General features: G+C 56.9%; 1 protein-coding gene across 2 annotated transcripts; it reads right to left on the bottom strand.

The window, feature by feature from the left end:
- Window positions 1-155: 155 nt before the first annotated feature.
- Window positions 156-10676, bottom strand: EIF3G (eukaryotic translation initiation factor 3 subunit G; the record flags this gene model as incomplete). Of its 2 annotated transcripts, XM_083882004.1 has the most annotated exons (11): window positions 10587-10676; window positions 9758-9807; window positions 9253-9345; window positions 8581-8669; window positions 7731-7790; window positions 6687-6791; window positions 4385-4574; window positions 2576-2683; window positions 1376-1512; window positions 1192-1298; window positions 156-467 (listed from the first exon to the last, which is right to left on the bottom strand). In XM_083882004.1, the coding sequence occupies exons 1-11, from the start codon at window positions 10604-10606 to the stop codon at window positions 452-454; spliced, it is 975 nt and encodes a 324-aa protein (XP_083738130.1). In that variant the 5' UTR covers window positions 10607-10676. The 2 variants fall into 2 exon arrangements, with proteins under 2 accessions (XP_083738130.1, XP_083738131.1); XM_083882005.1 differs by lacking the exon at window positions 156-467 and having other exon boundaries at window positions 1188-1298.
- Between the last annotated feature and the right edge of the window lie 136 nt (window positions 10677-10812).

Here is a 10812-nt window from a genome sequence, read left to right as displayed (position 1 = left end):
TCCCTCCCAAAATTCCCATTTTTTCCACCAAAAATTCCTTTTTTTTTCTCCAGCACAAATTCCCATTTTCCCACTGAAAATTCCCATTTTTTCCACCCAAAATTCCCATTTTTTCTACCAAAAATTCCTTTATTTTTTCCCAACCCAATTTCCCGTTTTTCCACTGAAAATTCCAATTTTTCCACCCAAAATTCCCATTTTTTCCACCAAAAATTCCTTTTTTTTTTCTCACCACAAATTCCCATTTTCCCACTGAAAATTCCCATTTTTTCCACCCAAAATTCCCATTTTTCCCCCCCAAAATCCCAGTACAAGGACGGGGCTGCTGAGCCCAGGGATTTATTGAACTGGGACCAAACTGGGATAAACTGGGACCAAACTGGGATTTGCTGGAGCCAAACTGGTCTGAACTGGTCTGAACTGGGATCCACTGGGCTGAACTGGGAGCGGCTCAGTTGGTTGAAGGCCTGGGGGGGGAAAAACAGAGTCAGGGACAGGTGAGAGACCCCCAGGTGTGCCCAGGTGTGTGTAACCCCCCCAGGTGTGTCCCAGGTGTGTCCCAGGTGTGTCCCAGGTGTGTCCCCAGGTGTGTCCCCAGGTGTGTCCCCAGGTGAGTGCCCAGGTGTGTGTAACCCCTCAGGTGTGTATAACCCCCCCCCAGGTGTCCCCAGGTGTGCCCAGGTGCTCACTTAGCCCACTCCACGTTGAGGATCAGGTGGTCGTATGTGAACCCCGACACCCCCGCGATGGCAGGGCCAGGTGTGTGTGTAACCCCCCAGGTGTGTGTGTAACCCCCCAGGTGTGTGTGTAACCCCCCCAGGTGTGTGTGTAACCCCCCAGGTGTGTGTGTAACCCCCCCAGGTGTGTGTGTAACCCCCCAGGTGTGTGTGTAAGCTCCCCAGGTGTGTGTGTAACCCCCCAGGTGTGTGTGTAAGCTCCCCAGGTGTGTGTGTAACCCCCCCAGGTGTGTGTGTAAGCTCCCCAGGTGTCCCCAGGTGTCCCCAGGTGTGCCCAGGTGCTCACTTAGCCCACTCCACGTTGAGGATCAGGTGGTCGTATCCGAAGCCCGACACGCCCACGATGGCAGGGCCAGGTGTGTGTGTGTGTGTAACCCTCCCAGGTGTGTCCCAGGTATCCTCAGGTGTGTGTAACCCCCCAGGTGTGTCCCCAGGTGTGCCCAGGTGTGCTCACTTAGCCCACTCCACGTTGAGGATCAGGTGGTCGTATCCGAAGCCCGACACGCCCGCGATGGCTCTGGCCGCGTCCTCGCGCCGGTGGAAACTGATAAAGGCAAAACCCTAAAAAAAAACCCCCAAAAATTCATTAAAACCCCGACACACCTGAGCAGGGGGCGTGGCCCAGGTGAGGGGCTCACCTTGGACTGGCCCGTGGTCTTGTCCTTGGCCAGGTAAATGCGGGAGATGGAGCCGAAGGGGCGGAACAGCTCCTGCAGGTCGGTCTCGCGCGTGTCCTCCGACAGGTTGGTGACGCGGATGGTGGCGTTGTCGTCGGCTGGGGGGGACAGGGGGGCTCAGGTGAGCTCAGGTGAGCTCAGGTGGGGTCACAGAGGGGTTCAGGTGTTCACAGAGCACCCCCAGGTGTCCTCAGAGCCTCCCAGGTGTGTCCCAGGTGTTTCCAGGTCTGGTTTTCCTCCCCCAGGTGTCCCCAGAGCCCATCAGGTGTGTCCCTGGTGTCCCCAGGTGTGGTTTTCCTCCCCCAGGTGTGTCCCAGGTGTCCCCAGAGCCCCTCAGGTGTGTCCCAGGTATCCCCAGCTGTCCCAACTGTCCCCAGGTGTGTCCCCAGAGCCCCTCAGGTGCATCCCCAGGTGTGTTCCTTTCCTCTGGATGTGCCCCAAATGTCCCCAGGTGTGCCCCCAAGTGTCCCCAGGTGTGTCCCAAGTGTCCCCAGAGCGCTCCCAGGTGTGTCCCAGGTGTCCCCAGGTGTGGTTTTCCTCCCCCAGGTGTGTCCCCAGAGCCCCTGAGGTGTGTCCCAAGTGTCCCCCAAATGTGTTTTAACCTCCCCAGGTGTGTCCCAGTTGTGTCCCAGGAGTGTTTTAACCCCCCCAGGTGTGTCCCTAGGTGTGCCCAGGTGCCCCCAGGTGTCTCACCCCTGCGGTTGGGCTGCATGGACTCCCCGCGCCGGCTGGCCCCGTCCCTCAGGCTGGGCCCTCAGGTGTGTCCCCAGGTGTGTCCCAGGTGTGTTTTACCCCCCCAGGTGTGTCCCAGGTGTATTTTACCCCCCCAGGTGTGCCCAGGTGTCTCACCCCTGCGGTTGGGCTGCATGGACTCCCCGCGCCGGCTGGCCCCGTCCCTCAGGCTGGGCCCTCAGGTGTGTCCCCAGGTGTGTCCCAGGTGTGTTTTACCCCCCCAGGTGTGTCCCAGGTGTATTTTACCCCCCCAGGTGTGCCCAGGTGTCTCACCCCTGCGGTTGGGCTGCATGGACTCCCCGCGCCGGCTGGCCCCGTCCCTCAGGCTGGGCCCTCAGGTGTGTCCCCAGGTGTGTCCCAGGTGTGTTTTACCCCCCCAGGTGTGTCCCAGGTGTATTTTACCCCCCCAGGTGTGCCCAGGTGTCTCACCCCTGCGGTTGGGCTGCATGGACTCCCCGCGCCGGCTGGCCCCGTCCCTCAGGCTGGGCGGGACGTACTTGCCCGTCTTGCTCACCTGGGCAGCCACAGGCTCCGGCTCTGGGGACAGGTGAGGGCACAGGTGAGAACAGGGGGGACAGGTGGGACAGGTGAGACAGGTGGGACAGGTCAGACAGGTGAGACAGGTGAGGGAGAGGTAAAGGGATGAGGGACAGGTGAGGGACAGGGGACAGGTGAGGGGACAGGTAAAGGGATGAGGGATAGGTCACAGGTGAGGGGACAGGTGGGAACAGATGGGACAGGTGAGAGCACAGGTAAAGGAATGAGGGACAGGTCAGACAGGTGAGAGCACAGGTAAAGGAGGGAGGGACAGGTGGGACAGGTGAGGGACAGGTAAAGGGATGAGGGGACAGGTGAGACAGGTGGGACAGGTGAGAGCACAGGTAAAGGGATGAGGGACAAGTGAGGGGACAGGTGGGACAGGTGAGGGAACAGGTGGGACAGGTGAGGGGACAGGTAAAGGGGTGAGAGCACAGGTAAAAGGGATGAGGGACAGGTGGGACAGGTGAGACAGGTGAGGGGACAGACAGGTGAGGGCACAGGTAAAAGGGGGAAGGAACAGGTGAGGGACAGGTAAGAGCCCAACCCCTGTGACCTCATAGAGAAATGGGAAAACACCAGGAAAAAATCCCCAAAATTCCCCGATAAAAACCCCAAAATTCCTCCCAAAATTCCCCAAAAAAACACCAAAATTTCCCCAAAAACTCCAAAATTCCCCCAAAAATCCCCAAAAAATTGGAATTTGTGTCCCCACCTCCAGGCAGCTTCTCCTTCTCCCCCTGGAGAGCCCCAGGAGCTCCTGCATGGGGCCACCACAACAACTCATAACATCACACGAAAATGAGGAAAAACACAGGAAAAATGGGAAAAAAAACCAGGAAAAAATGGGAAAAAAAATCCCAAAAAATCCCTAAAAAATCCCTAAAAAATCCCCCAAAAAATCCCCAAAATTGGAATTTGTGTCCCCACCTCCAGGCAGCTTCTCCTTCTCCCCCTGGAGAGCCCCAGGAGCTCCTGGATGGGGCCACCACAACATCACACAGAAATGGGAAAAAATACAGGAAAAATCCCAAAAAATCCCCAAAAAATCCCCAAAAAATCCCTCAAAAATTCCCAAAAAATCCCCAAAAATTGGAATTTGTGTCCCCACCTCCAGGAAGTTTCTCTTTTTCCCCCGTGGAGAAAAAGAGGAGAATCCCAGGAGCTCCTGCACGGGGCCACCACAACAATGACCCTGAGGCCACATAACGGTACAAAAAATAATGGTACAAAAATAGGAAAAAACCAGGAAAAAATCCCAAAAAATCTCTAAAAAATCCCCCAAAAACCCCCAAAATTCCTTAAAAAATATTGGAATTTGGGTTCCTACCCCTGGAAAGTTTCTCTTTTTCCCCTGTGGAGAGCCCCACCTGCTCCTGGATGGGGCCACCACCACTTACAACATCACACGAAAAATCAGGAAAAACACGGGAAAAACAGGAAAAAAACCAGGAAAAAATGGGAAAAAATCCCTAAAAAATCCCCCCAAAAATTCCCAAAAAATCCCCAAAAATTGGAATTTGTGTCCCCACCTCCAGGAAGTTTCTCTTTTTCCCCCGTGGAGCCCCAGGAGCTCCTGGATGGGGCCACCACAACATCACACAGAAATGGGAAAAAACACAGGAAAAATCCCAAAAAATCCCAAAAAAATCCCTCAAAAATTCCCAAAAAATCCCCAAAAATTGGAATTTGTGTCCCCACCTCCAGGCAGTTTCTCTTTCTCCCCCGTGGAGAGCCCCAGCTGCTCGGCCAGCTCCTTCTGCATGGGGCCCAGCGTGTCCTTGTAGGGGCAGCGCGTGGTCCAGTGGTCGCCTTTGCAGATCCGGCACGACACGATCTTCTGGCCCTTCAGCTTGTTCATGGGGTCCTCCTCCTCCTGGCAGTTCAGGTCCTGCAAAACAGGGACACCTGAGCACACCTGGGGACACCTGGGGACACCTGAGCACACCTGGGCACACCTGGGGACACCTGAGCACACCTGGGCACACCTGAGCACACCTGGGCACACCTGGGGACACCTGAGCACACCTGAGGACACTCAGGGACACCTGGGGACACTCCTGATAACCCCCCTAAGGAAACACCCAGAAATGTTCATGGGGTCCTCCTCCTCCTGGCAGTTCAGGTCCTGCAAAACAGGGACACCTGAGCACACCTGGGGACACCTGGGCACACCTGGGGACACCTGGGCACACCTGGGGACACTTAGGGACACCTGGGGACACCTGAACACACCTGGGGACACCTGAGAACACCTGGGGACACCTGAGAACACCTGGGGACACCTGGGGACACTCCTGATAACCCCCCTAAGGGAACACCCAGAAATGTTCATGGGGTTCTCCTCCTCCTGGCAGTTCAGGTCCTGCACAGGGGAAAAACACACCTGAGCACACCTGGGGACACCTGGGCACACCTGGGGACACTCTGGTCACACCTGTCCACACCTGAGTCCCTAAACCTGGCCAGGGACACACCTGAGCACTCCAGGGTCACACCTGTCCTTACCTGGGGCACACCTGTCCACACCTGAGTCCCTAAACCTGGCCAGGGACACACCTGAGCGCTCCAGGGTCACACCTGTCCCTCCCTGGGGCACACCTGGGCACACCTGTCCCCACACCTGTCCCTACCTAGGGCACACCTGAGTCCTATGGCTGGGCAGGGACACACCTGTCCCTCCCTGGGTCACACCTGTCCCCACCTGGGGCACACCTGTCCTTACCTGGGGCACACCTGTCCCTCCCTGGGTCACACCTGTCCCTCCCTGGGGCACACCTGTCCTTACCTGGGGCACACCTGTCCCTCCCTGGGGCACACCTGAGCACACCTGTCCCTCCCTGGGGCACACCTGAGCACACCTGTCCCACCTGCCCCACACCTGTCCCACACCTGTCCCACCTGCCCCACACCTGTCCCTCCCTGGGGCACACCTGTCCCTGCCTGGGGCACACCTGAGCACACCTGTCCCTCCCTGGGGCACACCTGTCCCTCCCTGGGTCACACCTGTCCCTACCTGGGGCACACCTGTCCTTACCTGGGGCACACCTGTCCCCACCTGGGGCACACCTGTCCCTACCTGGGGCACACCTGTCCTTACCTGGGGCACACCTGTCCCTCCCTGGGTCACACCTGTCCTTACCTGGGGCACACCTGTCCTTACCTGGGGCACACCTGTCCCTCCCTGGGGCACACCTGTCCCTGCCTGGGTCACACCTGTCCCTCCCTGGGGCACACCTGTCCTTACCTGGGGCACACCTGTCCCTCCCTGGGGCACACCTGTCCTTACCTGGGGCACACCTGTCCCCACCTGGGGCACACCTGTCCCCACCTGGGGCACACCTGTCCTTACCTGGGGCACACCTGTCCCTCCCTGGGGCACACCTGAGCACACCTGTCCTTACCTGGGGCACACCTGTCCTTACCTGGGGCACACCTGTCCCCACCTGGGGCACACCTGTCCCTCCCTGGGGCACACCTGTCCCCACCTGGGGCACACCTGTCCCTACCTGGGGCACACCTGTCCCCACCTGGGGCACACCTGTCCCTGCCTGGGGCACACCTGTCCCTCCCTGGGGCACACCTGTCCCTGCCTGGGGCACACCTGTCCCTGCCTGGGGCACACCTGTCCTTACCTGGGGCACACCTGTCCCTCCCAGGGGCACACCTGTCCCTCCCTGGGGCACACCTGTCCTTACCTGGGGCACACCTGTCCTTACCTGGGGCACACCTGTCCCTCCCTGGGGCACACCTGTCCTTACCTGGGGCACACCTGTCCCTCCCAGGGACACACCTGTCCCTCCCTGGGGCACACCTGTCCTTACCTGGGGCACACCTGTCCTTACCTGGGGCACACCTGTCCCTCCCTGGGGCACACCTGTCCTTACCTGGGGCACACCTGTCCTTACCTGGGGCACACCTGTCCCTCCCTGGGGCACACCTGTCCTTACCTGCCCCACACCTGTCCCACCTGTCCCACCTGCCCCACACCTGTCCCCGTCACCTCTTTGCTGGTGATGAAGGTCATGAACACGTCGTCGCTCACGGTCGTCGTGGCCACGTTGGGCCCGGGGGCGTCGAACTCCGAATTCCCAAATTTCTTCCAGTTCTGGGAGGAAAAAAAAACACCTGAAAATTCTGGGAATTTCCATTTTTATTCCCATTTTTTACTGATTTTTTTTGCCTTTTTTTTTCCCATTTCCATCCCATTTTTATTCCCATTTTTCCTGATTTTTTTCTCATTTTCCCCATTTTTATTCCGATTTCCCCCCAGTTTTATCCCCATTTTTCCCCCATTTTCCTCATTTTTATTCCCATTTTTCCTGATTTTTTTCTCATTTTCCCCATTTTTATTCCCATTTCCCCCCAATTTTATCCCCATTTTTCCCCCATTTTCCTCATTTTTATTCCCATTTTTCCTGATTTTTTTTCTCATTTTTCCCCAGCTAAATCCCATCATTTTCCCCTATTTTTTCCCCGATTTTATCCCCATTTTTCCCCATATTTGCCTATTTTTATTCCTATTTTTATTCCCATTTTCCCCATTTTTATTCCCATTTTCCCCCATTTTTATTCCTATTTTATTCCCATTTTTTCCCCATTTTATTCCCATTTTCCCCCATTTTTTATTTTCATTTTTTCCCCATTTTCCTCCATTTTTATTCTCTTTTTTTCCCCTTTTTTCCCCATTCCCCCCATTTTTATTCCCATTTTTTCCCCATTTTCTCCCCATTTTCTCCCCATTTTTCCCCATTTTTATTTTCATTTTCCCCCATTTTTATTTTCATTTTCCCCCATTTTTTTCCCATTTTATTCTCATTTTCCCCCATTTTTATTCCTATTTTTATTCCCATTTTATTCCCACTTCCCCCCATTTTCCCCCATTTTTATTTTCATTTTTTCCCCCATTTTCCCCATTTTTATTCCAATTTTTCCCCCCTTTTCCCCCATTTTTTCTCCATTTTTTCCCCAGGTAAATCCAATCATTTTTTCCCATTTTTTCCCATTTTTTCCCATTTTTCCCCATTTTTATTCCCATTTTTCTCACCTTCCGTCTGGCCACGGCCTTTGAGGCTTTTCTGGTCTCGATCCGGAACGTTCGGATGATCTGGGGGGGAAAAAACATCAGGAAACCCCAAAAACACCCAAATTTGGGACCCAAAAATTGAAATTTGGGAATTTCTGGAGAAATTCGAGTCCAAAAAATCCAAATTTGGGAATTTTTGGAGCCCCAGAGCCCCAAAAAAATCCAAATTTTGGGAATTCCTGGAGAAATTTGAGTCCAAAAACCTCAAATTTGGGTATTTTTGGAGCCTCTGAGCCCCAAAAAAATTCCAAATTTGGGAATTTCTGGAGAAAATTGAGACCAAAAACCCCAAATTTGGGAATTTCTGGAGAAATCTGAGTCCAAAAATCCCAAATTTGGGAATTCTTGGAGAAATTCAAGTCCAAAAAATCCAAATTTGGGAATTTCTGGAGAAATTCGAGTCCAAAAAGACAAAATTTGGGAATTCTTGGAGCCCCTGAGCCCCAAAAAAAACCAAAATTGGGAATTCCTGGAGTCACAGAGCCCAAAAAAAATCCCAAATTTGGGAATTCCTGGAGAAATTCGAGTCCAAAAACCTCAAATTTGGGCCCCACAGGGGAAAAATTTGGGAATTCCTGGAGCACCTGAGCCCCAAAAAACACAAATTTGGGTCTCAGGTGCCAAAATTTGACTTACCTGGAGCACCTGAGCCCCAAAAAAAAGCCAAATTCAAGGCTCAGGTGCCGAAATTTGGGGCTCAGGTGCCCTCCTGAGCCTCACCTGTCCCCACCTGAGCCTCACCTGTGCCTCACCTGAGCTCACCTGTGCCCACCTGTGCCTTACCTGAGCTCACCTGTCCCCCTGATCTCACCTTGACCTTGCGCCCGTCCTCCTCCTCGCGGTACTCAGTGATGGTTTTGATGTTTCCATTGACGACCTCCTTGGGGGAGGGGAGGGGCCCTGGGGACAGGTGAGCACAGGTGAGCCCCAGGTGTGTCCTCAGAGCCCTTCAGGTGTGCCCCAGGTGTCCCCAGGTGTGTCCCAGGTGTGTCCCAGGTGTCCCCAGGTGTGTCCCAGGTGTTTCCAGGTGTGTCCCAGGTGTGTCCCAGGTGTGTCCCAGGTGTGTCCCCAGGTGTGTCTCCGGTATCTCAGGTGTGTCCCAGGTGTTCCCAGGTGTTCCCAGGTGTGTCCCAGGTGTCCCCCCAGGTGTGTCCCCAGGTGTGTCCCCAGGTGTGTCCCCAGGTGTGTCCCCGGTATCTCAGGTGTGTCCCAGGTGTCCCCAGGTGTGTCCCGAGGTGTCCCCAGGTGTGTCCCCAGGTGTATCCCCAGGTGTCCCCAGGTGTATCCCCAAGTGTGCCCCAGGTGTGTCCCAGGTGTTTCCAGGTGTTCCAGCTCTCCCCGAGGTGTGTCCCAGGTATCCCAGGTGTCCCCACATATCCCGCAGGTATCCCAGGTGCCCCCAGAGCCCCTCAGGTGTGTCCCCAGCTGTGTCCCCAGGTGTGTCCCAGCTGTCCCCAGGTGTGTCCAGGTGTGGATCTCTCACCTCCCTTGAGCAGCTCGGCCTCAGCACTGGAGGGGCCTCCCAGGACTCCGGGCAGGGGCAGGTCCTTCAGCAGCTCACTGGTGATCACCTTGTCTGGACAGGTAACACCTCACCTGGGTCACCTGGGCTCAGGTACAGCCTCACCTGGGCTCAGGTAACCCCTCACCTTGTCTGGACAGGTAACACCTCACCTGGGTCATTGGGCTCAGGTACAGCCTCACCTGGGCTCAGGTAACCCCTCACCTTGTCTGGACAGGTAACACCTCACCTGAGTCACCTGGGCTCAGGTACAGCCTCACCTGGGCTCAGGTAACCCCTCACCTGGCCATGTCTCCCCAGCCTTGCCCAGCCCCTGGGATGGCTCTTTGTCCCAAAGGACACAGATGTCACCTCACACAGGTGTCACCTCACACAGGTGTCACCTCACAGGTGTGGCAGGTGTCCCCCCCCCCAGGTGTCCCCAGGTGTGGCAGGTGTCCCCCCAGGTGTGGCAGGTGTCACTCACCATCCTCTCCTCCCTCCTCCTCCACCTGGTCGGCCCAGCTGGGCTTGGAGCTGTGGGGACACAACGGCCTCAGTGTCCTGTCCCCTCTGTCACCTCCTGTCCCCTGTCCCCTCCCAGTGCCACCCTCGGGGTCCCTCTGTCCCCGTGTCACCCTCAGGGTCCCCTCTGTGTCCCCTTCTGTCCCTGTGCCACCCTCAGAGTCTCTCCTGTCCCCTCCTGTCCCCTCCCAGTGTCACCCTCAGGGTCCCCTCTGTGTTCTCATCTGTCCCCTCCCTGTGCCACCCTCTGTCCCCTCCTGTCCCTGTGTCCCCTCATGTCCCCTCCTCGTGTCACCCTAAGGGTCCCCTCCTGTCCCTGTCCCCTCCCAGTGTCATCCTCAGGGTCCCCTCCTGTGCCTGTCCCTGTCCCCTTGTGTCCCCTCCCAGCGTCACCCTCAGTGTCCCTCTGTCCCTGCGCCACCCTCAGGGTCCCCTCCTGTCCCTGTCCCCTCCCTGTCCCTCCCTCAGGGTCCCCTCCGTGTCCCCTCCTGTCCCGGTGCCACTCTCAGGGTCCCCTCCTGTCCCTGTGTCCCCAACAGGACCTCCGGGACCCCGAACCGGGACACATCGGGCCCCACAACCGGGACCGCCATGTCCCCGTTCACGAATCCCAGACCCCGCTCCCGTTCCCCGCTCCCCTCCCGCCGCCACAGGCCCGCCGCTCCCTCCACGCCGCCCCCATCACTCCCTCTCCCCACTATGGCCGCTCCCGCCCTCCATCCCCGTTCCCCTCCCTAATCCCGCTCCCCGATCCCCGTTCCCGGCCCCGCTCCCGCCGCCGCCGCCCTCACTCGAAGTCCCCGGTCGGCATCGCCTCCGCCGCCCTCACGCCGCCACACCGGAAAAGGCCGCCGGCCACTTCCGGCGGCTACACGTCACTTCCGGCCCCCGAGAGGCGGGAAACCCGCCCCGGAAAGGCGGGAAAACTCCCCGCGCGCGGGGCATGATGGGAAGGGGTTGCTAAGCAACGCCGCCATGTTTGCGGCCTACTCGTAGCGCGGCGGGAAAAAAAATCTT

The sequence above is a fragment of the Zosterops lateralis genome (assembly GCF_965231275.1).
Source record: "Zosterops lateralis genome assembly, chromosome: 36".
Taxonomy (NCBI): Eukaryota; Metazoa; Chordata; class Aves; order Passeriformes; family Zosteropidae; genus Zosterops; species Zosterops lateralis.
Note: the sequence above shows the minus strand (reverse complement) of the source record. Positions and strands in the feature narration are given on the sequence as shown.